This window comes from Anomaloglossus baeobatrachus, chromosome 6, assembly GCF_048569485.1.
Source record: "Anomaloglossus baeobatrachus isolate aAnoBae1 chromosome 6, aAnoBae1.hap1, whole genome shotgun sequence".
Classification (NCBI taxonomy): domain Eukaryota; kingdom Metazoa; phylum Chordata; class Amphibia; order Anura; family Aromobatidae; genus Anomaloglossus; species Anomaloglossus baeobatrachus.
In genome coordinates this window covers 94,788,996-94,815,160 of record NC_134358.1, presented here as the reverse complement: position 1 = coordinate 94,815,160, position 26,165 = coordinate 94,788,996, and the positions used below count along the sequence as shown (strand labels likewise).

The window sequence follows — 26,165 nt, the reverse complement described above, 5'->3', positions numbered from 1 at the left end:
TTTTAATATAGAAGGCAGTTATTCATTGTATCACGACGTGTTGCACTTTGTGGACTTTTGATATTCGGCCAATAATGGGAAAACCTCTCGGCTGTTTTCTGTTTTTGAAGCTGAACTTTTGATACGTTATTAAAACTATCTCCTGATTGCAGTGCAAAGTCTCAGCATGGAAGGCAATGAGGGTTATATACTCCCTTCCCCTCACCGTCTAACCACCGCAGACTGCTTTGCGGCATGTTTAAGGAATCGTCTTCAAAGATATGGGATCCATCATTCTTCAAAAACAAATTGGCTACTGGAATCCATTAAAGGGAATCTGTCAGCAGGCTTTTGCTATGGAATCTGAAGACTGCAGGATGTAGGCCCTGAGACACGGATTGCAGCAACATCATTAATGGGGCTGTGTGCTTCTTGTTTACTTACAATCCCAGGTTTTATCGCCAGGACATTATCATTGCTGTGACTAAGGAGTGCTTCACACAGCGAGATCGCTACCGAAATCGCTGCTACGTCACGGTTTTGGTGATGCAACAGTGACCCTCATTAGCGATCTCGCTGTGTGTGACACTGAGCAGCGATCTGGCCCTCTGCTGTAAGATCGCTTGCTCGTTACACACAGCCCTGGTTCATTTTCTTTCAATGGCGCTCTCCCGCTGTGACTAACACATCGCTGTGTGTGACAGCGAACGATAGAGACGACGAAATGCAGGGAGCAGGAGCTGGCATCTGCGGTAAGCTGTAACCAGGGTAAACATCGGGTAACCAAGGGAAAGGCCCTTTCCCTGGTTACCTGATATTTACCTTCGCTGCCAGTACCGGGCTCCTGCTCTCTGCACTGTGACATGTAGCTGCAGTACACATCGGGTTAATTAACCCAATGTGTACTGTAGCTAGGAGAGCAAGGAGCCAGTGCTAAGCAGTGTGTGCGGCTCCCTGCTCTCTGCACATGTAGCGACGTTATGATCGCTGCTGCTTCTGCTGTGTTTGACAGCTAAGCAGCGATTCATAACAGCGACTTAAAAGGTCGCTGTTACGTCACAGAAAATGGTGACATAACAGCGACGTCGTCGCTGTCGCTATGTGTGAACCCAGCCTAACTGCCTCGTGCCAAGTGGTCCGACCATGCCACCTCTGATAAGCAGCTCACATTCAATAGTCATTGTACACAGAGAGCCTGGTGTGTGGGTGTGAGCAGCTTTCTGAACTCTGCTACATCAGATTGTCAGAACCGCTGCACCTAGTAAACTAAGTGATACTTTGTTGGAATCAGGTTCTCATTCCCTACATCATGCTGCTCTCAGATGAGATGGTAAAAAAGCTGCTGACAGATTTACTTTAATAAGCCCAAAGAATCTATCATTTTAAGCATGACAATATTTTATTTACATAATCCAGAAAATGTGGTAATCTGCTAATTAATACCTCATAAATACATATTTAATATTTTCTTGGGGCTTTTTTTTTCTTTTCCCCTCCTTCTTTTTTTTTTTTTTTTTTTTCTTTTTCGGTTTTCTTTTCTCTCCTTTTTTTTTTCTCCCTTTTTTTCCCCTCTTTTTTTCTTTTTTTGTTATATAAAACTCTTCCAAACAGTTATTGCATTCAGTTGCAATTTCAGCATGTAAAGAAATCCAATGAATCCTGTGAATGTCTGAGAACCGCTGACATGGTGGTCTGCAGCTATGCCGCACGGACCCACCATACAGGGTGTAGAGGCCCAGTATATAATATGCGGATGTCGGACGCAGCTACGAAATTACGCAGCCCAAACTATAAACGAAGCACATGGGACCGATTCATCACAGGTTCCCCCAGTATTGTGGGCATGAGAAGCTTTGGAAAGTTGCATAATTTGGTGTAACTGGCAGCTTTGCACACGCAGTTGGGGGTCATGTAATACCCGTGGCAGGATGGGGGCACCGGGCTCACTAACTAGGAGGCAGGGAGCAATAAAGGAGACATTTTTATCATGGCGAAATCCCCTACAAGTCTGTGCGTTTAGTTTACAATGTCAATTTGGGTTGGCAGATAAATTTCTTTTTTATCTCATTTATGGGTCTGGAATCTGTACATTTAATATTGGGACTGTAGGCCCTGCAGGTGGTTCTGTAGTACAAGTCTGTAGAGCAGCACATGGACTGCATCCACCATCCCGGATCTTATCCCGTGACCTGTTGCAGATGTTCAATCATGTCGAAAAGTTTTGAGATCGACACCAGCTTTGCTTATCACAGTTTGCTGCTTCATTGTTTTTTAGATTTTTTTTTTTTTAATATGGTTACTGAAAGCATAAGCGTCAATTTTATTTTTATTTCATAAAACTTTGTAATATATTTTATTAGACAATTTTTCTTCTTTCTCTGTCAGAAATGATCAGTCATTATCAAAGTTCTCAATTCTGAGGTAAAATCTGTATTCAGTGAAGACTTTCCCATTACTGAGAAGAGGTGGCAGCTGGTGAAATTCTATGTAGATAGATCTGCCTCTAGCTCCTCGCTCTGCCTCTAGCTCCTCGCTCTGCCTCTAGCTCCTCGCTCTGGCCTCTAGCTCCTCGCTCTGCCTCTAGCTCCTCGCTCTGCCTCTAGCTCCTCGCTCTGCCTCTAGCTCCTCGCTCTGCCTCTAGCTCCTCGCTCTGCCTCTAGCTCCTCGCCCTGCCTCTAGCTCCTCGCCCTGCCTCTAGCTCCTCGCCCTGCCTCTAGCTCCTCGCCCTGCCTCTAGCTCCTCGCCCTGCCTCTAGCTCCTCGCTCTGCCTCTAGCTCCTCGCCCTGCCTCTAGCTTTTCCCTGCCTCTAGCTTTTCCCTGCCTCTAGCTTTTCCCTGCCTCTAGCTTTTCCCTGCCTCTAGCTTTTCCCTGCCTCTAGCTTTTCCCTGCCTCTAGCTTTTCCTGCCTCTAGCTTTTCCTGCCTCTAGCTTTTCCCTGCCTCTAGCTTTTCCCTGCCTCTAGCTTTTCCCTGCCTCTGGCTCCTTGCTCCTGCCTCTGGCTCCTTGCTCCTGCCTCTGGCTCCTTGCTCCTGCCTCTGGCTCCTTGCTCCTGCCTCTGGCTCCTTGCTCCTGCCTCTGGCTCCTTCTGCTCCCTGCCTCTGGCTCTCTTGCTCCTGCCTCTGGCTCCTTGCTCCTGCCTCTGGCTCCTTGCTCCTGCCTCTGGCTCCTTGCTCCTGCCTCTGGCTCCTTGCTCCTGCCTCTAGCTTTTCCCCTGCCTCTGGCTCCTTGCTCCTGCCTCTAGCTTTTCCCTGCTCCTGCCTCCTAGCTTTCCCTGCCTCCTAGCTTTTCCCTGCCTCCTAGCTTTTCCCTGCCTCCTAGCTTTTCCCTGCCTCCTAGCTTTTCCCTGCCTCCTAGCTTTTCCCTGCCTCCTAGCTTTTCCCTGCTCCTGCCTCTAGCTCCTCGCTTCTTCCATAGTGATAGAATCTCACCAGCTGCCATTTCCTCTCAGTAATGGGAAAGTCTTTATTGAATACAGATTTTACCTCAGATTTGTGAACTTTGATACTGACTGACCATTTCTGAGAAAGAAGCAGATTTGTGTAAGATATAGTACAAAAGTTATTTTCATGTGTACTATTAATTCATGTAAAAAATATTAAAACGACGGTTACGCTTTAAGTTCAGTTCTCAGCATTTCATGGGTGTATAGGGTTTTACACTTTTTCCAGGATGGATCACGCGTTGTCAGTGGGATTGAGATCTGAGATGTGAAGCGCCCCAGATCCCAATCCCACTGACACCTGAGATCCATCCTGGAAAAGCGGAGTGGAAGAACATAAATCTCAAGGTGTGTTCACATGTTGCTTTCTTGCTGCAGCAAAAACTATCAAAACTTGCGTAATAAGTAGGTTTTGCGTCTATTTTTTTTAAATTTTTTTTATTTATTTATTTTTTTTGTCATTTGTCTGCCGTACATGTTTAAAGTTTTTCCTTCACCACAACAGCAGCAAAACAGCACAGCTGCGTCTCTCCACTCTCATTGCTTTCAATGGTGAAAATAGCACCAAACGCTGCTAGAATTGACTCTGCCTTTTTCAAAAACGCTGCAGTTTTTCCCTTTTCAGTCAGGGGAAAAAAAGCAATCGTGCATGAGATTTCTGGAAGTCATAGCTATTGCTGGTACGGGGGGGGTGGGGGGGGGGTGTTAGAAATTTCGGATAAGGGTAAATACTGAGTTTTTACTCTAAACTTGATGTATTTGTCAACAAAAGTTTAAGGCTAAGACGCCACTTTGCATTTACACCTGCGTTTTAGCTGCTTTTAGGGTCCGTTTTGAGAAGCACCTTCATGCCAAAAGTCATGCATTTTTGATTTCACAGCAAAGTCAATTAAATTATAACACAATTAAATTATAAAAAAAATAATAATTTATTGCTATTTTTGCAATAAATAGTATATTACCGCAATAATTTAATTCAATGTTTCTATTTTCTTTTATTATTTCTAACATTGGTGTTCCTTTTTTTTCATTGTTTGACAGATTAAACTTTATTTAGCAGTGTCTTGATGTTCAAAACGCATCTATCAAAACGCAGGTGAAAAAGCATGTAAATAGTGCAGAAAACACATCTAAAACGAGTTTCGGCGCTAATTTCTGAAAAAGGCAATTTTGGTCAAATCAATTAAGCCCAAAACGTGCGTTTAGAAACTGCAAGTAGGAAAACGCAAAGTGGGGTCTCAGCCTAAAACTTCTGAAACGCTGAATTTTACTTCAGTACACCATAGAAACGTCCGATTTAAAAGATCGAACCACAAAGAAGCAGCAGCAAACTGTGAAAACCAAAATTTGTCCATCTCAAAGCTTTTGTCCACAGCTATCCCCCCTCTGCTGCCCCCTACACCCCTCCTCTGTCTGCTCCATGTCTGCAGCTGAGGCTTGTGAGACTGAGTTTTGTCCCTCCCGGCTCCCTGTATTGGTGACATCAGAGTCACATGGCTGGTAGTGTCCAGAGTGACTGGCACGGGAGGAGGAGGAGGGTGCACAGCGCTGCTGCCATGGACTGCACAGACATTGTGAGTGCATCTTCCCCTATCTGACTGGTCGCACATAGACGTCCATAGTCCCATCCATCTGCTGCACCTCTCACCCGCAGAGGACGTGCTCCCTGTGCACTGACACTGCCGCATCATCTTCAGATCACACTGTCCATTCACACTCATGGATTATATCCGAGCAGCAAATAATGAGCTGAGCTCTGCCTGAGCATGGCTTGCATTATACTTTTTATTTTATGATGAAACCCATGCTCAAGTAAAAAATGACAGCGTACCTCCATATCCCCCACTCCATATCCCCCAGACATGACATACATGGGGGGTCTATTCTACAATTATGGAAATAAGCTCTTCGCAGCCGTGAGATTTTAACTTTATTTTTCAGCTTTGTGCCGGATTATTGGGATTTGTAGATACTCAGGCTGGGGTCATGACTCGCCCCAGGGCTTTGGGGTACACTGTCCTGGGCAGTATATTTACTGGGACAGATCACTGGGTGGCCGTTGCCCAGTTCCGTGACCTTGGGGGTCGCTTTAAAGAGTTATGTACATGAATGATAAAGTTGTTTTTTTCGTGATGCCACTTGTGAGTTGCACCTATATAGATGAAGTCGCCGCGGCATAGTCTCTTGCTGCTGGGACTGGTGTTAATGGCAGCCTGGATGTTGGGCTCTCTGCAAGTAGGGCCGGGCCCTAGAGGATAGATGATGGTGTTTGTTGCTGGGGTCTTATGGTATACCCGGGTGCGGACAGAACGTAGGGCCACACAAGGGATTGCAGTGTAACTGGTTCTTTTTTACTCACAGCGATGTTGTTGCAACTCGATAGAGGCTGGTCCTCACCACTGGTCCCCTTAGTGTTCCAGTGCTGGTGTGGGACCTGGTGGCTTCTTTCCCCTGCACCCTGTCTCTGGTTGGTGGGTCCCCGTGCTTGGAGCGTTCTGGGGGCTCCCCTCCTGAACGTCTTTCAGTCTTAGTCCATTCAGTGGGTAACTTGAACCATGTTGGTCCAGATCTCTCGTTCCCAGGTTCTCCTATCGTTACTGTGCCCTGAACCTTTAGGTTGGTGAGGTCCTGGATGGTCCCCTCACCGTGCAGATTTTATCAGGTGTGCCTGGAGAGTTTTCCTGACCTATGGCTCTGCACCCCGCCAGTGCTATGGTTCCGAGAGTACTCCTTCGGCAACCACACGCCTGGGCCCTCAGGTCACTCCTACACTCTCCTGTCAGTACGGTTACGTCCGTCTCCTCTCACTTCCACTCACTGACTGTCTGACCCCTCCTCCCTGGTTGTCGTCATGTGGACTGGATCAGTTCCACCCCTAAGTGGCCATCCATTGGGTCCAACCCTAGCCCATCACCAGTTTTTTTTTTTTTTTTTTTTTTTTTTTTTGGGGGGGGGGGGGTAGAGAAAACAGGGATTGTATGAATGTTTTGGTGTTACCGGCACTGGTCTTCTGGGTTCCTGGGGGGTAGGGTCTTTGACAGGATGCAGTTCCTTATAGCTCCTGATGGCACAGGGGCGCTACAGTCGCACAGTGCCCTCCGCTCAGCACAGGCAGAGAACAGTCTTGTGCGTGTCTGCTGGAGACGAGCAATGCTGGACGGAGGACAGACAGCGTCCAAAGCGACTCCATCCGCCTCGTGAGCAGGACTGGCTCTGGTGGGGTTTCCATCAGTCCTGTTTTTGGAGAATTTTGGCTAAACCTTGAGGCAGTGCTGAGCGGAGAGCACTGTATATATGCAGCGCTGAGCGGAGAGCACTGTATATATGCAGCCCGAGCCTCAACCCTACTGAAGTGTGTGGTCCCTAGTGAAGCCCATACTATCCCCTATACCATCCCTGACCCCGTTATACCAGTATGCAGGGCAGATAGGGGGACCCCCGCACTGGATGCTGCCCACCCATAGATAATCCACACCACTGGTAACCTGTACAATGCATTACACAGCTGGTATCCCCGGGACCATACACTTAGCCCCCCCATACACTTCACATAGCTGTGCGGCTGTCTCCCCCTACTCTCCCATACACAGGAGCGCTCCTGTGGTCTCTGCCGTTGCCAGACTCAGCTGCTGGGGGTTTATTTCACTGAGACATCAGGATCGGCAGTCCGAAATTGGACATACCGGATCCTTATCTTTCTCGACATCCGGTTGAGTTCCCCCATAAACAAGACTGTTGGCTGAACCTGTCTATATCGGCAGTCTGTGTCCCTTTAAGGAAGGTCACCAAGCCCCACTGATTCTGCAGGACCCTCCAACTGTCTCATGTGTATAGACAAGTCCTGACTGTCCCTAGACTGTGGAGGAGAGAGTCAGCAAGTTGGATTTTAACCTGTCTGATCCTTTTTGTTCCCATGCAAGAAAAGTCTGGCAGTTGTCTGGCAGCCGCTTATTCCCTCTCCCCATTGTAAAGTCGTGCACGACCTCTGAGCGTGCATGTGTGTGAGGACGTAGAGAGGAATGGCTGAAAACCTGGTGGTAGAAGCACCTTAAGAAGCTGTCGTCTGACCCTGCTGCCTGAACCGCAAGCAGCGCGAGTCTGAGCCACATGAGTCCGATGTGACCGCTCCCTGTCCCGGTGACTGACAGCCTGTCCCGTGTATGTACATAGGAGTGGGGTGCGGAGAAGCCACATCAGACCCATCTTGTATCTCACCGGCCGGGTCGTTACACAAGGTTTTTCTTTAGGTGTTGTCATCGCTAATGGCCTTGATCATCTAACCTTGGGATAGATGATTGGTATCAGATCAGTGGGGTCCGGCACCCAGGTCTCCAGTGTGGAGTAGAGACCCCAGCTCTGTACACTTAGTGGCCGCTGCCGGTACTGCAGCTCGGGTCTTATCCTCTTGGATAGGACTTGTCTGCAGTACCAGAACCTAATGTGTCCCAAATTTGAATTGTTCCCCTGACCAGACACAATGTTCACACACTAAAGCTGCTGGGGATCTGAGATGTCACTGTCCATTCATATATATCCTGCAGAAAAGCATCCTCTTACTGCCCTCGTCCTTCACAACAAAATGGGACATCTTTTGGTGCACATACCAGTCTGACAAGTCCGTGAACCAAACCCATTCTCGTGCTTTGTAACTGCCATCTGCTTTTTTTGAGTGAGCCGTTCCATTAGCATTCTGCCAGGATTATAGGTGCATGAACCTCCTCGCCCCTCACTTTTATCTTTTCACCCACCTCCTTTAAGATTATTCAGCTCTGTCATTCAGGGGACTAATTTTTGGCATTCCATTTGGAATTATACTGATTATCATTTAGGGGCTACACATATTCTGTAACCTTGGACCATCAGTTCGCAAAGCCCCCCCCCCCCCCCCCCCTCTTTTTTTTTTTTTTTGTTTTGTTTTGATCCATGGTGACTGCAATACTATCAGATCCTGGATTATTTCCACTGAATGTAGGATTCCCTCCATAGGACTGTAGCCAGGGATCCCCTCCATAGGATGTAGGGATGTAATAATAATAATACTGTACATACACCAGCAACACTGTCCCCATTGGGGCTCACAATCTAAATGCCCTATCACTATGTCTTTGGAGTGTGGGAGGAGCACACCGAAGGAAACCCACACAGAACATACAAAGTCCTTGCAGATGTTGTCCTTGGTGAACTCAGGAACCCAGCACTTCAAGACTGCAGTGCTAACCACTGAGCCACCGTGCTGTCCATGGGGCTGTAGGGATCCACTCCATGGGGCTGTAGGGATCCACTCCATGGGGCTGTAGGGATCCACTCCATGGGGCTGTAGGGATCCACTCCATGGGGCTGTAGGGATCCACTCCATGGGGCTGTAGGGATCCACTCCATGGGGCTGTAGGGATCCACTCCATGGGGCTGTAGGGATCCACTCCATGGGGGCTGTAGGGATCCACTCCATGGGGCTGTAGGGATCCACTCCATGGGGCTGTAGGGATCCACTCCATGGGGCTGTAGGGATCCACTCCATGGGGCTGTAGGGATCCACTCCATGGGGCTGTAGGGATCCACTCCATGGGGCTGTAGGGATCCACTCCATGGGGCTGTAGGGATCCACTCCATGGGGGCTGTAGGGATCCACTCCATGGGGGCTGTAGGGATCCACTCCATGGGGGCTGTAGGGATCCACTCCATGGGGGCTGTAGGGATCCACTCCATGGGGGCTGTAGGGATCCACTCCATGGGGGCTGTAGGGATCCACTCCATGGGGGCTGTAGGGATCCACTCCATGGGGCTGTAGGGATCCACTCCATGGGGCTGTAGGGATTCACTCCATGGGGCTGTAGGGATTCACTCCATGGGGCTGTAGGGATTCACTCCATGGGGCTGTAGGGATCCACTCCATATGGGGCTTTAGGGATCCACTCCATATGGGGCTTTAGGGATCCACTCCATATGGGGCTGTAGGGGATCCACTCCATATGGGGCTGTAGGGATCCACTCCATATGGGGCTGTAGGGATCCACTCCATATGGGGCTGTAGGGGATCCACTCCATATGGGGCTGTAGGGATCCACTCCATATGGGGCTGTAGGGATCCACTCCATGGGGGGCTGTAGGGATCCACTCCATGGGGGGCTGTAGGGATCCACTCCATGGGGGGGGGCGGCTGTAGGGATCCACTCCATGGTGGGGGCGGCTGTAGGGATCCACTCCATGGGGGGGCGGCTGTAGGGATCCACTCCTGGCCCCTGTAATGCTAAATCATTAGTTAATGGATGGATGTGATGGAGCCTGTCGGCCCCCGCAGGCTATATATATGATCTTTGCTCCGATGCCAGAACATGATCTCTCCTCACACTGGAAGTTATAAATAGGTGGTAACACTTCATAACAACTGTCCCCCTCTGATTATGCGGCCTCCATTCCCCTTGTGCACTTACCTGCCGTACTCCGAGCACCATCGTCTGTACTGGGGCACGTGTAAGTGTGGCGGAGCCGGCAGGAGCGCGCTGTACTCAGGCGGCCAGATGCAGCCGCTTCAGGCCATGAATTAGGATGGATGCTCTTGGTTTGCTGCCAGATAGCACTGCACGTTATTATGGGGTATGATTACATCAACATTTGCACTTTAAAACATTTTTGGGGTCCAAAATGGAGAAAACTGCTAAGATTTTTCCCTCCATTTTCATTGTTGCATATCTTTAGGAGTCTGTCAGCAGAAATTGACTATTCAAACCAAGCACAGTGCCTTGAAAAGGACAAGCCGTGATAAAAATGTTACTTTTTAGTGTTCAAATCCATTTCTGACATTTTTCTTTATTTAGCTATGCTAATTAGGCGCACCTTGCATCTATCTTGCCCCCCCCCCTTCCTTGATTGACAGCTCCGGACTTGGAGCCAGAGGAGTTTGGAGAGAAGTTGTACCGAGCACTTTATTGAAAAGAAAAAAGCTAATGAAGAACTATCTTTAGCAAAAACCTCAACAGATTTGGACCCTTCAGATTTTTCCTAGGCCTGTGTTGTGTAAAGGTGCTGAGCTTGGTTTGAACGGTCCTTTTCTGCCGACCTTCTTCCTTTACTAAGAATTTAAGTATATAAATATGGGTGTAGACGTGAGATGTTTCTGGATCCAAATTTAGTGATCTCGACTGTTATTTGTAAAGCTGGCCGTACACGAGCTCGCTGAACATTGGTCGACTTCTCTCTCCCGACTTCCCATACACATAAGCGTTCGGCCAAGCATTCATGTGTTTCCAATGGGGAGAGAGGAGAAAAGTCTATGTATTCTGAAAACAAAAGTATTGGATATTGAAATTCCAATAAACCTCTCCCTCTTCTTCCCCCGACATTATTTGCAGATAAACAGTATATCATTATAATAATAATAATAATAATAATTAAAATAATAATAATAATGTTTATTATAATAAAAAATAATATATTATAATATCATTATCATTATGATTAATAATGATATAATATCATTATTAATCATAATAATAATGATATAATAATATATTATTTTTTTTATATCATTATAATAATAATATAATAACATTATAATAATATTATTATTAATAAGAATAATAATATTATTATCATTCCAAAAGAAAAGGTCACCTTTCTGTTGTCAGCTGCTAGGAGTCTGAGGGACTTGGTCATGGAAGGGTTAAATAATGAACCCAAATTGTGGGTACTTTTTTTTTTGTTTTTTTTTTTTTTTAGTACAGTGTTGAGAGAACCTTTTTGACTCCAAGTTGTAAGAGAACCCTGTTCCCTGACCGCGCAGTGTCCGTGTGTGGGAGCGTCCATTGCCGGCAGTGCCCGCAGTCAGCAGATTTTCTGCTTTGCCATGGTTTTCCTCTGTTCTCGGGCACTTTCCGTCTTCTCTCGCTCGCCGGACGTCTCCAGCTCTGATGTGGTTTGCATTTGGGGCTTCGATCCCGTTCCAGTGTACATAACACGTGACTAACGTGTGATACTGGCAGGAGGCAGATACCCGGCCCCCCATACCGGGGATCCGAATGTAAGAAGTTGCTCATTTAGGAAAAACAAAACCTCCGGATGGATGATTTAGTTCAAATTATGGCGCTAAAATACTTATTGTTACAGATGGTCCATGCTTCTGATATTGGCATGGTCCCATATTGGACAGCTCCATAGAGGGGACGGGCTGACTCCAGCCTCCTATTACAGGCCATGTGCTGATCTTGAGCCGTCAGCCAGCCCCCTCCACACAGTCTCCCCACCAGATTACATTCAATAGAGTTCAATCACATGTATACATGTAGGTATATTTTATTACTCCTCCACATCCATTAGGAATATTGGGTTATTAATTGTCTGTAATGGGGGGCACGTATGATACCTCTTGTGGTGCATGTAGCGGCTGTAGGAGGAGCAGCCGCCCCCCATACAGTAGTAATTAATAAAGGATGAAACCGGCCCTGAGAAACTATTCTTGTTTATTGGTAGCTGTTAGCCTTACTCTCAATGTTCTGTATGTTATGTTCACACATCAGTTTTTTGGCATCAGGCACAATCCGGCATGTGCCTGATGCAACGGATCCGGCGCAGAATATGCAAAAACAGATGCTCCGGCTCCTTCTTTTTTTTTTTTTATTTTTTTTTTTTTAACGGATTCGGTCTACTGGATCCGTCAAACTTATCCGGCGCATCCGTTTTTGCATCCTTTTCATCCATATTTTTTGCTGGATCCGTGTTTTTTTTTTTTTAACAATAAATTGGAGCATGCTCAGTTTAAAAAAAACTGATCCAGCATCCGCATTGCATTTTTTTTGCCGGATCTGGTGTCCATAGGCTTCCATTGTAAATCACGCCGTATCGCGCGATACGTTTTTTTTTTTTTCTTTTTTTTTTTTCAGAGACAAAAACCGTTCAATGAGACGTTCCATCCGGCCGCAGCATTGAGTAATTTCGCTGGATCCGTCAAAAGCCGGATGCAACGCAAGGCCATCAGACACAATCCGGCACTAATACAAATCAATGAGGATAAAACGGATCCGGCGCTGGATCCATTTTATCAGTTTTTTTCTGGATTGTGCCAAATAGAAAAAAACTGATGTGTGAACGTAGCCTTATACAAACATACAAATAATGAGTGCATAGGTAATGCTCTCAATGCGTTTCGGGTGTGCTTGCACCCTTAGGCTATGTGCCCACGGGAGAAAGTAATCGCAGACTTTGCTACGGAAAACCCAAAGATTTCCTACCTTTTCCAGATAAATCCGCAGGTTTATGCAAGTACAGACACTCCCCATGTCATCCTATGGGATGTGGGGAGTGCTGTAGCAATGCTGCGGTATGTGCGGCTGCGGAACATGCTGCGGATTTTCCGCAGCCACATGTAACTGCATGTCCATTATTCATGTGGAAATATCTGCGGAATTCCCACTCCTCCACTATGGAGATAGAGGCCGGGACGTCCATAGATGTTTCCGCACTTGTCCTGCAGGTTTACCGCAACAAAAAATGCTCGAATCCCGCAGCAATGGAAAGTTGCGGATACCGGGGAGCAGCTGCGGGAAACCTGCGGAAAGATCTGCGGGTACGTTGTCCTGTGGGCACATAGCCTAAGTGGAGCAGCCGCCCTCCATAGTAATACATCACATTGACGCTGGCAGAGAGCGGTTACGGTGTTGGCTGGTGACCGCCCCACCAGGCTACCAGGACTTTCTGTCTTTCACTTGTTGGGGACTCGCATCTATCAGACAATTATTGGAATACCCCTTGAGATGTACATACAAAAATGTTGACTTTGGGCTATCGAGCTTCCCTGAATGACTGCATTGATATATATGTGGCTAGCCCTATATGGCGACATTATTGGGAGATAAAAAAGCCAATCTGCGAAAGACGAGGGACCCCATTGATTGATTTTTTTTTTTTCATTATATGGGTCTGATTTGTGTCCGTTTTTATAATGATCGAAATATGCATCATGCAGAACTTTTTTCTTCCATTCTCAAAACAGACCCCATAATAATAAAGGAGGTCCCCGCCTCTGTCTGCATTAATTTTTCCATTTCTTCAGCTTTTCTCATTATTTTCTCTTCCCCAGAACAGATGAATGGAATGTGGTCTGAACGGAAGTGTGAACGTTGCCTTAGTAACAAATATCCAGCTCCTTATGGAGGTGTATAGCCATTGTGTCACTTGTGCAGACTGTCACATACTGTCTGTTATCACTAGTCCTTCTACACAGATAAGCTGCCTTTACAATTGCTCCTTAACTAATATTTACATATTGTGGCATATTAGGGGTGCTTCACACACAGCGAGATCGCTACGGAGATCGCTGCTGAGTCACATTTTTTGTGACCTCATTAGCGATCTCGCTGTGTGTGACACTGAGCAGCGATCTGGCCCCTGCTGTGAGATCGCTGCTCGTTACACACAGTGCTGGTTCGTTTTTTTATTGTTTCTCTCCCGCTGATAAGCACACATCGCTGTGTGACAGCGAGAGAGCAACAATCCTGAATGTGCAGGGAGCAGGAGCCGGCGTCTGACAGCCTGCGGTAAGCTGTAACCAAGGTAAACATCGGGTAACCAAGGTGGTTACCCGATATTTACCTTCGTTACCAGCCTCCGCAGCTCTCACGCTGCCAGTGCCGGCTCCTGCTCCCTGCACACGCTAAGTTAAGCGGTGTGAGCTGGTAACTAAGGTAAACATCGGGTAACCATACCCGATGTTTACCTTGGTTACAGCTTACCGCAGGCTTCCAGACACCGGCTCCGTGCAAGCGCAGCGTCGCTTGCACGTCGCTGCTGGCTGGGGGGCTGGTCACTGGTGAGATCTGCCTGTTTGACAGCTCACCAGCGACCATGTAGCGATGCAGCAGCGATCCTGACCAGGTCAGATCTCTGGTCGGATCGCTGCTGCATCGCTAAAGTGTGAAGGTACCCTAAGGATTTGGTCTGATTGTCCGAATTGTCATGCTCTGTAATTTGTAATCCACTGTTTGTTTGGCTTCATCAGTGTTCTGCCAGCATTATGGGTTCTTGAACTTCCCCTTTCTCATTTCCCAGTATGCCTTGCTCCTGTCATTGTTCAGTGAACTGAAAGCCCATCTTTGTTATGAATGTATGCAGTTCCACAGACAGAAGCTTTCTTCTTTGCTGCTGGGGACTGATTACAACCTGCCTCTTTCTGCGTCTGTGTGTGGCTCTGTCTGTGTGTCAATCTCTATCCATGTCTGTCTGTTTGTGTCTATGTCTGTCTTTGTTTCAGTCTGTCTGTCTCTATCTCTGTGTCTGTCTCTTTTTTTTTTTTTCCCCTGTCTCTTCCCCCCCGTCTTTTTTTTTTTTTTTTCCCTGTCTCTGTCTCTTTCCCTGTCTCTGTCTCTTTCCCTGTCTCTGTCTCTTTCCCTGTCTCTGTCTCTTTCCCTGTCTCTGTCTCTTTCCCTGTCTCTGTCTCTTTCCCTGTCTCTGTCTCTTTCCCTGTCTCTGTCTCTTTCCCTGTCTCTGTCTCTTTCCCTGTCTCTGTCTCTTTCCCTGTCTCTGTCTCTTTCCCTGTCTCTGTCTCTTTCCCTGTCTCTGTCTCTTTCCCTGTCTCTGTCTCTTTCCCTGTCTCTGTCTCTTTCCCTGTCTCTGTCTCTTTCCCTGTCTCTGTCTCTTTCCCTGTCTCTGTCTCTTTCCCTGTCTCTGTCTCTTTCCCTGTCTCTGTCTCTTTCCCTGTCTCTGTCTCTTTCCCTGTCTCTGTCTCTTTCCCTGTCTCTGTCTCTTTCCCTGTCTCTGTCTCTTTCCCTGTCTCTGTCTCTTTCCCTGTCTCTGTCTCTTTCCCTGTCTCTGTCTCTTTCCCTGTCTCTGTCTCTTTCCCTGTCTCTGTCTCTTTCCCTGTCTCTGTCTCTTTCCCTGTCTCTGTCTCTTTCCCTGTCTCTGTCTCTTTCCCTGTCTCTGTCTCTTTCCCTGTCTCTGTCTCTTTCCCTGTCTCTGTCTCTTTCCCTGTCTCTGTCTCTTTCCCTGTCTCTGTCTCTTTCCCTGTCTCTGTCTCTTTCCCTGTCTGTCTCTTTCCCTGTCTCTGTCTCTTTCCCTGTCTCTGTCTCTTTCCCTGTCTCTGTCTCTTTCCCTGTCTCTGTCTCTTTCCCTGTCTCTGTCTCTTTCCCTGTCTCTGTCTCTTTCCCTGTCTCTGTCTCTTTCCCTGTCTCTGTCTCTTTCCCTGTCTCTGTCTCTTTCCCTGTCCCTGTCCCTGTCCCTGTCCCTGTCTCTGTCCCTGTCTCTGTCTCTGTCCCTGTCTCTGTCTCTTTCCCTGTCTCTGTCTCTTTCCCTGTCCCCACCGACATCCTATTACCTCACACATAAGCTTCTTATACTAACAGTTTATTTTGTTCCTATAGCAACCAATCACATCTGCTATTAATAAGCTGTAGCTCCTATCTCCATTGACTTTAATGGAGGCAGGATTTTTGGAGAGTAACTGTAAAGCGAAGGGTTAAATTTTCCCATCAAATCATAGTCTACGACGTTCCCTGAGTCACATGAGGCGTCTGTGCAAAATTTTGTGATTTGTAAATGTGACGGTGCGAATTCCTTTAGCTAGCTAGCATACATACATACATACATACATACATACATACATACATACATACATACATACATACATACATACAGCTTTTATATATTAGATTTCTTGAGTTTGTCGGGAGATCCTCAGGCCGTCTGTACAGACCTTGTTTCACGGAAGTCTGCATTCAGTCTAAGGTTAAACATTGACATTCTGGGGCCCTCAGTAACTTTTACTTTCCATCTGTTAAAGGATAATGCCTCGTCGTGCCCTATTCGAGGTAATATAAATGCTTTTCGCCTCCATTCTGCTGTACTTTGCTATTAGCTCTGCACTTTGAGATTGTTGCACATGACTGAATTTGCACTGGTGCGCCATTGTGCCGAGCTCTGGACTGCGCTCAGGGTAACCATCCTCACATTATTCTTCCCTTTCGTGTTTTGCAGGCCTGACCTGTAACCTGACATGGCCACAGACTCGCCAGGGCCGGCTAATAGAACTAGTCATGATGGTTTACAGCTGCACGTGACAGGTAAGATGCATTGCTTTGTCTTTTTTTACCAGTTCATACCTTTTTTTTTTTTTTATTTATTTTTTTAAAGGGGTTGTCCTCTACTCACACAAGGTCTTCTCATACTTTGTCACGCTATCCCTACTGCCAATCATCGATGGCTTCGATCTTCCCTCTTTTTCACAAATCATGACATCTGGAGAAAGTGAGCACTGCGTATTCTTTGACTTCCTCCGGACCGCTGATATGTCTGAAGGAGAGGAGAGCAAAGCCAAGCCAGCACTGATCGGTCATAGGGAACGCATGACGTAAGAATGTCATGAGATTCCCAGGAGAGCCAGTGCCGACACTGCTGGAACAGTGAGTAAAAGTGTAATTTTCAGGGGAAAAAATTTAGGGATTGAGAAGGGGTTGTTCAGAGTAAAATTGTTAAAGGGGTTAGCTACTGCTTGATGTACAACATTTAATGGGATCAATTTGTCTCCAACTGGAGGAGCTACTGAAGTGTTGGAGGTCATTAGTGAGTAATAAGTGACCGATTTGTTATCCAGTGTCTCATGGTAACGTAATCTGTCCTTGAATATCATGTATTCCCATTATTTTCGACTCCTAAATCTATATGCAGATAGCAAAGAGCTTGCAGAACTAGTCATTTTTCATACTTGCAGACATTTCATTCTTAATTATGAGGATATTTTAACCCCTTTTCAGACATAAAAACTTGTGTAAGGTGTGTGTGGAGGAGGCTCAGGAGTAGAGTCCGCTCCATGCATGCCGGGTGCCATCTGAATCACCAGCAGCAGCGGGCGCTGAGAAGAAAAGGCAGTTTGTTAGCAACTACCTGCCTGTTAGTTCTTAATCCCTTTAACCAACAATAAATATATATATACTAGAAGGTGGCCCGATTCTAACGCATCGGGTATTCTAGAATTTATTGTGTAGTTAATGTATAGAGAGAGATATAGATGTTGTGTGTAGTTGCCAAGTGTTTGTGTAGGGCGCTGTAAATGTTCTGGGTGTTGTCTGGGTGTGGGGGGGTGTGACAGCTGTGTTGTTTGTGTGTTGCATTGTTTGTGGAGCGCTGTGTTTCTGCAGCATTGTGTGTGTGTTGCGTGGTTTGTGTGTGTTTTGGGGGGAGGTATATTTTGTGGTGCTGTGTGTGTGTTGGAGGAGTTGTCCTAGGGAGAGAGGAGTATAATAGGAGGAGTAGACCTGGGGGGAGAGCAGGATAATAGGAGGAGTAGTCCGAGAGGTGAGGTGTATAATAGGAGGAGTAGTCCTGGGGGGAGAGCAGGATAATAGGAGGAGTAGTCCTGGGGGGAGAGCAGGATAATAGGTGGAGTAGTCCTGGGGGGGGAGGTGTATAGGTGCCCAATGTGCGTGGGGGGCGTGGCTGTACGGGCAGAGTGTGTGGGGGACGTGGCCAAGCGGGCAACTATGCAAAGCGGTTTCCATAGTTACCAGATGTGTATCATGGTTACTAGCGTACGCCGGCTCCGGGACACGTGTGCCGGGAGTCGGGGTAAGCTAGTAACCATGGTACACATCAGGTAACTATTCAAAGCGACAGTGCTGGTTCACTTTTTTTTGTTGGTCTCCTGCTGTGCAGCACGCATCGGCGTGTTTGACAGCGGGAGACCAACGAGCTGAATGGGCAGGGAGCCGGCATACTCTGGTAACCATGGTACACAATCGGGTAATTAAGCAAAGTGGTTACCCGATGTGTACCATGGTTACCAGCGTACGCTGGCAACCCCAGCAACGCTAGGGTATGTCTCGGTTGGGTTGCCGATGTGGGCTTCCGGGGGTGCAGCACTCACCTGGGAGTCGCGGCTCCGTGTGGGTTCGGGGAATGCGTTCCCGGGGCCAGGCCAAGTGTCCAATGCGTGAGGGGGCGGGGCCTGGCCAAGCGTCCAGTGCGGGGGCGGGGCCTGGCCGAGCAGCCAATCCTTGCGGGGGGGCGGGGCCAGGCCGGGCCCAGCGGCCAATGCGATGGTTGTCACTGTAATGACGTCATTTTGATGACACAGACAGAATATGGCAATTATATAGATAGATAAATATAGAACGCCACCGTAGTTATATTTTCCTGGAAAATCAGGTTGCCATGTGAGTTACACCAGATAATGAGCGCCATAAACCGATAAACTGAAACCTAGATTGATAGCAGACAAAATGAAATTGCAAAAATGAAAACTGGCCATGATGGGAAGACGTATCTGCTGCTGTTCCTCTAGCTCTCTCAATGATGAGCTCAGTGTAACTTTTCCCATACCCTTGAGTCATTGTTGGCTCACTGTCTACACTGTGCATAGTTGTAACGCTCACGGCTGATGTAGGGTCAGTAAGCGGGGTTAGAGTACCCACTGGACCACAGGGAGACCCGGGCTTGCCCTTTAGTGGGAGGGGCTTAACTAAGCACCTGCCGTGAGTCGAACGCTAGGTACCACTCCCAGGGCAGTGACCTGAACTGTGGCAGCTAACCCCCAGTACAGGGACTGACACTGGTACAGTCAGTATGACGCAGGCAGGTAGGGACAAATAGGTTTGGGAAAGCAGGTACAGAAGACGGACACAAGGATGACCGGACAGGAGCTTGGTACCTGACAACTAACTAGCTAGCAGACTGAAGACAGACTACGGTAACTAAAGGCGTTGCACAGGCACCTCCCCTAATGGAAGGGTGTCTTAAATACATAGTGCCTCTCAGCCATAGGCTGAGAGGCATTTCCTGCAAATGGCATGCCGGACCTTTTAAGAAGAGGGCCGGTGCGCACATTCCCTAAGCGCACTCCAGGGAGACCCGAGCTGCATGCACAGGCCCCGGGAGGGGGAGGAAGCAGGAGCACATGATGGCAGCAGGGGAGGAAGTAACCAGGCCAGGGCGGTGAGTAAGTTGTCATCCCTGCAGGGACACCGGTCCTATAGTAGGCAGAACCTGTCTATCAATGATTTGGGATGTGGATTGCCCACGCTCTTGAATATTGAGGACTCGATAGCAGAAATGTATGACTACAAGAACTAACAGCGCTGCAGCAAATGTTTCATCAAAACTACAGCAAGAAGCCCAGTAAGTGACTTGGGGCTGGAATCCGGGTCTGTCTCTCCACATTAAGCTGCTCTCGTGCAGGCAGCACAGCCTTGGTGTCAGATCATGAAGTGGCAATGCCTCTGTGTCCATTAATATGCTGGCATAGCCAAGACTGAAGGGAATCTGGTGGTGTTTTCAGAGGCTTTGTTGGATAGTTTTGGCCCGTGATTTGCAGCCGTGTACATCTCGTGCCAGCCGGTCATTTATAAAGTAAACGTCTCCTTTTCGTTTTTTATTTATTCATTATATATAATTTTGTCCAGCATGGAAACCTATGAAACTTTACAATCACTTTATAAGGAGATTGTCTTTATTCCTGTAAAAAAAAACAAACAAAAAAACTGTATGGGGTTTCAAAGTCCCTGCTTTTTTCCAGTTTATTGGTCTGCCTCTACTGCATTGAAGTCATAATATACTCATTTGGAGTACAGCTGATGGCAGTGTTGGGTCAGCTCAGCACCAGTGTCTTAAAGGGGTAGTCCACTACTCAGCATAGTGGCCACACATTGATGTAAAGCTCATAAAGATGGCTTTTCTCAAATTGTGTAGTACATTCTGCCTGTAAGCGGCGCTATCGCGTTCAACTCATCCCTATCATGACCCCCGGGCTCCGTGACCTCTGAGATCCGGTGATGTCACGTCAATTTCCAGTTGACCTGACGTCATCGAGGCGGCCCCAGTCTTACTGAGTGACTGGGCTATGTGCGGAGTTTCACGCTTGTCACAGCCCAGCATCGCTTTTGCTTGCGGCGCTCTGCAGTGAAGGAGGGAGCAGGGAGATGCTGGGCTGTGAAGAGTGGTGAAACAGCCCACGTCCCAGTCACTCACGCAGACTGGGGCCGCCTCTGTGATGTCAGGTCAACTTCTAGTTGACCTGACATCACTGGATTTCAGAGGTCACGGAACCTGGGAGTCATGTGATGGGGATGAGCGGATCGGAATAGCGCTGCTCAGAGGTGGAATGTTACTACACAAGGTATTTGAGAAAAGCATTCCCTTTTACATGGATGTGTGGCCAGTATGCTGAGTAGTGGATTACCCCTTTAATAACTCTGGGGTCAATCTGCTACAGGAAATTGCTCTGATAATCACAACACACAGAGGAGGACCCATCACTGCCATCAGCTGTACTCCAACGGAGTACATAATATCAACACCGCTAATGGCAGGCCATAAAATGGGGAAAAGCAGGGGTTTACAAACCACTTTATATACATTTTTTACAATAATGAAGACAAATCTCCTAATTGATTTGTTAAGTATCTATGCTGAAGAACATATATTAAAAATTAAAATATGGAAAGCTTTAGTTATTCTTTTAGATAAATGTCCATCGTGGACGGGCCGGCCTCACCAGTGTGGGCTTCTGTAATGGCTCCGAAAGTGGTAGCTCCAGCCGTAGGCCGTATCCGAGCCTGTGGATTTTTATTTTATTTATTTTTTTTTTTTTCCTGTCCCATTAACCCAAAGGTTCTGAATCTACCCTATGTGCTGAGCTCGGAGGAGCCGTTCCTCCCTCCACGTGGCCGTCCGTAAATGTAAAACCGCTTAGTCACTCATTAAGGAGGTTTAGGAACAGAGAACGTTCAAGGACAATAATAAAGACTGCACAAAAATCTAAACGCGACACTTTTTTTTTTTTTTTTATTTTTGTTCCCATTTTTCATGAGCTGAAGTTGTAGCCTTTATGTGCAAAAAGGGCCTTTTTCTCTCAAATATTAATCACAAATTAGTGAGCGTTTCTAATTTGCTCAGATCCATCCATCTGACAGGTGTGGAATACAAAGATGCTGATTAGACAGCATGATTATTGCACAGGTGTGCCTTAGGCTGGCCACAATAAAATGTGCAGGTTTATCACAGCACAATGCCACAGATGTTGCATGTTTTCAGGGAGCGTGCAGTTGGCTGCTGACTGCAGGAATGGCCACCAGAGTTGTTGCCTGTGAATTGAAAGTTCATATCTCTATCATAAGCCGTCTCCAAAGAGGTTTCAGAGAATTTGGCAGTATATCCAACTGGCCTCACAACCGCAGGCCACGTGTGACCACACCAGCCCGGGACCTCCACATCCAGCATCTTCAACTGTCAGAGACCGTCTCAGGGAAGCTCATCCTGTGCTCGTCGTCCTCATCATGGCCTCCACCGGACTGACGTTCATCATCGTAACCCACTTGAGTGGTAAATGCTCATATTTGATGGTGTCTCGCACATTGGAGAGGTGTTCTCTACATGGATAAACTTGGGTTTTCACTGTACAGGGCAGATGACGTGTATGGTGTCATGGGAGTGAGTGGTTTGCTGATTTGTCAACCTTGTGAATCCAGTGGTCCATGGCGGTGGGGTTATTGTGAGGTCAGGAGTCTGTTATAGACAAAGAACACAAGTACAGTGATACCGTGACGAGATCCTGAGGCCATGGTTGTGCCTCATCCACCACCATCACCTCATGTTGCAGCTGATTATGGACGGCCCATGGTGTAAGGATCTGTACACAGTTCCTGCATGGCAGCATACTCCGGACATGTCACACATTGAGCATGTTTGGGTCTCTGGATCGGCATATACAATAGTGTGTTCATGCTCCTGCCAATATCCAGCAACTTCACAGCCATTGATGAGGAGTGGACCAACAATCCACAGGCCACAATCACCAACCTGATCAACTCTATGTGAAGGAGACCTGCTGCACTGTGTGAGGAAAATGATGGTCACACCACATACTGACTGGTTTTCTGACCCACCTGTTATTCCCCAAGACTATAAAACTGCACGTTTTTAGAGTGGCCTTTTATTGTGGCCAGCCTAAAGCACACCTGTGCAAGAGCAGTTTGCTGTGTCACACCTGTGAGGTGGATGGATTATCTCCACAATGGAGAAGTGATCACTAACACCGATACAGACAATTTTGTGAACAATATTTGAGAGGAAAAGGCCTGTTCTGTACATAGAAAAGTCTAAGACCTTAGGGTTCAGCTGATTAAAAATGGGAGCAAAAAAAAATGTTGCGTTTTTGTTTTTTGTCCCGGAACAGTGGCTCTTATTGTTTGGGGATGGTGATCTTCTGATCCGTGTGTGAAGGAAGCAATGGAGACCATCGACAAGACCTGATTGGTTACTGCAGTATGGGACATTTTTCTAAACTGACTAATTTTTTTATGTCTGTATGGAAATAAACGAGTATATGCCTTAAGGCTACTTTACACACTGCGATATCGGTCCCGATATCGCTAGTGTGGGTACCCGCCCCCATATGTTGCGCGACACGGGCAAAAAGCTGCCCGTGCCGCACAACGTCGCCCAGAGCCGTCACACATACTTACCTGCCCGGCGACGTCGCTGTGACGGGCGAACCGCCTCCTTTCTAAGGGGGCGGTCCGTGCGGCGTCACAGCGACGACACTGAAGCGTCACTGAACCGCCGGCCAATAGCAGCGGAGGGGCGGAGATGAGCGGGATGTAACATCCCGCCCACCTCCTTCCTTCCGCATAGCGGCCGGGAGGCAGGTAAGGATAGCTTCCTCGTTCCTGCGGTGTCACATGGAGCGATGTGTGCTGCCGCAGGAACGAGGAACAACTTCGTTACTGCTGCAGTAACAATTTTTAAGAATGGACCCCCATGTCGCCGATTAGCGATTTTGCACGTTTTTGCAACGATGCAAAATCGCTTATCGGTGTCACACGCAACGGCATCGCTAATGCGGCCGGATGTGCGTCACAAATTCCGTGACCCCAACAACTCCGCATTAGCGATGTCGCAGCGTGTAAAGCCCCCTTTAGGCTATGTGCACACTAGAAAAAGGATTTTTCTTAAGAAATTTCTTGAGTGAAGGATTAGCGCACCTGCGTTAAAAGCACCAAAAACGCACCTGCGTTTTTACCGCGATTCGGTGCGTTTTTATCGCTGGTTGTTCCCTGCGTTATTGTGCCATTATCTATGGTAACTAACGCAGTTAGCTGCAGAAAAGAAGTGACATGCTCATTCTTTTTCTTAAGAAAATCTACTGAAAGAATTTTCTTAAGAACAAAAACGCAGTGTGCGCACAGCTAATTTTTTTTTTGCCATAGGTTTGGCTGGGGAATGTCTGCAGAAAGGTTACAAGAATTTCTCAAGAAATTTCTGCAGCAAAAACGCACCAAAAACGCAGTGTGTGAACACAGCCTTAGATTGCAGTTATCAGTTATCTCCCAATTCTTCCAGGCACATGTATGCTAACTTCTGCTGAGCGTGCATATGTTACCTAAAGGGAGAACACCATAAGCTGCTACCAGGCTTGTTTGGCAGCAGCTGATCTCTAAAATCGAAAGGATCATGCCTATTGAATAACAACATGCACAATAATTCCCTCCCCTGACATCGGTTGGGGGAGCTACTGGAGACCCCTGTTAATATTAGACAGTTGCCCTAATTTAATAGAGGGTCTTTAGTCGTGGGAATCCTCCGCTAATAGGTTTATGTTCAGAAACTGTTTTCAGTCCATCTTTTCAAGCCTCAGACGTTTTTTACACAAACGTCTCTGTCCACATTATTCCGAGGTCACACGGGGATTTGTGCGATCCTAGCATGACACTCGGCACACGCTCGCAGCACAGTAGGAGCCGAGGGTCATAAGTGTGGTCCGATCGTGCGATCAGACCACAGCTGCAGAGGGGAGGGATTTAGTCTCCTCCGTTGCCAGCTGATGCGATTCTTGCAGTGCGCTTACGTTACACTGGTGTAACGGGAGTGCAGTGCGATGTTTCTCTCGCCCCATAGACTTGCATGGGGGCGAGTGAAACAGGATCGCATTACACTCGAGTTTTTTTTTCTTCACATTACACTCGCTCCTTTTTCTCGCCATGTGTCCCTAGGCCAAATTCCGAGGCAGGAATAGCACCCAGGTCCATAGATTTTCTTAGATCCACAGCAGTTTTAGCAATGTATCCGCATCTGTTCTGTGAGACTCTGGGCGTGTTGAATCCTCATCCGTATTGCGGATCAGACTCTGCCATTATAGTGGGAATTCTATGGGAATCTTTGTAAAACAGATGAAATCAGGAAGACCGAATGTCCACTTCAGTTTTCCATCTGAGATTTATCCAATTTTAACTAATACTTTGTTAAAAGGTATTTTCACGACCCTGACAACACCACTCCTATTATTATATTCCTCCTTAAAAATTACCTTCAGCCTCGACTCCCCAGTGCCAACACCATTCCAGCAATGTCAGCACCTGTCCTCCCGGGGCTTGTTACGTTATGCCACATGACTCCTGCAGACAATCAGTGGCCGCTTCCATCAGACATAATTGACACCCAGAGTAAGGCGGAGAGCCGCAGCAGCCCGCACTTCTTCTGCCCATTTCCTCTGGAGGAAGTGAGAGCCAAGTGACCGCTGATTGCCTGCAGGGGTCACTTGGCATAATGTCACAGGAGCCCCAGGAGAACAGGTGCCAACATTGCAGAAACTGTGCCGGGACTGAGGGCGAGTCAAGACTGTTTTTTTTTTTTTTATTATTTAAGGAGAAATTGAGAATAGTTATCCAAGTAATGGATCACTTTTTGGAGTCAATGAGGGTCACAGATGTATGAATGTATCCTTACAGTGTGCGTATTATAGTCCCATCCCAGATCCAACCAACTGGAAGTCTGTTAAAGGTCCTAGGAGGGCCATAGTGAAGCTCTTATTGGGGCAGTGTCTCTCGGGTAGTTGTGGGGACCCCATCCTGACCACAATCCATGGTACCTCTCATCCATTCTCGGTGACATGGCACACACATGATGTGGAGGCCTTCCTGCCATCTTGATGTCCTCCTTCATATATTCCGCTGTTTCTTGTACAGATAAAACCTTTACTCAGACCGTGGAGAAACAATTCTTCTTTACATAAGGTGCGATTTCTACAAGGGGAGACTATTCCTCTGTCCCGTCCTGTGGGTGATGTACACTTTAGAGACCCTCAGGAAATCATATGTTTGTGACGTCCTTTCCTCTGTACATTTTTGCTGCCCTACATCCTGCAGATATCATCGCCCCTTACCCTTTAGCCGCACTGCGATTCCCAATCAACACGTGTTTCCTAATTCCGTATAGAATAAATGTTTGACGATTCCTCAGAATCTGGTCACCAATCCCTGATTATGTAGGTTGTCTACACTGGCATCTTCCCTTATAACAGCAGAAGCCACGACCCTGTGCGGATCTATCTTCTGACCGGTATGTGTGTGCTGCACAGTACTCTGGTGACCTGTGTGTGTGTGCTGCACAGTACTCTGGTGACGTGTGTGTGTGTGTGTGTGTGTGTGCGCGCGCTGCACAGTACTCTGGTGACCTGTGTGTGTGCTGCACAGTACTCTGGTGATCGGTGTGTGTGCTGCACAGTACTCTGGTGACCGGTGTGTGTGCTGCACAGTACTCTGGTGACCGGTGTGTGTGTGCTGCACAGTACTCTGGTGACCTGTGTGTGTGTGTGCGCTGCACAGTACTCTGGTGACCGGTGTGTGTTTGTGTGTGTGCGCTGCACAGTACTCTGGTGACCGGTGTGTGTTTGTGTGTGTGTGCTGCACAGTACTCTGGTGACCTGTGTGTGTGCTGCACAGTACTCTGGTGACCTGTGTGTGTGTGTGTTGCACAGTACTCTGGTGACCTGTGTG

General features: G+C 47.4%; 1 protein-coding gene across 3 annotated transcripts in view; it reads left to right on the top strand.

The window, feature by feature from the left end:
• Window positions 1–26,165, top strand: part of WWP1 (WW domain containing E3 ubiquitin protein ligase 1) — a 167,864-nt gene that overhangs the window by 19,703 nt on the left and 121,996 nt on the right. For 2 of the 3 annotated variants that reach the window (XM_075353121.1, XM_075353119.1), the window contains exon 2: window positions 16,378–16,463. In XM_075353121.1, coding sequence (XP_075209236.1) covers window positions 16,397–16,463 — 67 coding nt within the window. In that variant the 5' untranslated portion in view covers window positions 16,378–16,396. Of the gene's footprint in view, window positions 1–4,909; window positions 4,992–16,377; window positions 16,464–26,165 lie in introns of those variants that run through there. The other variant, XM_075353120.1, reaches the window with a different exon arrangement.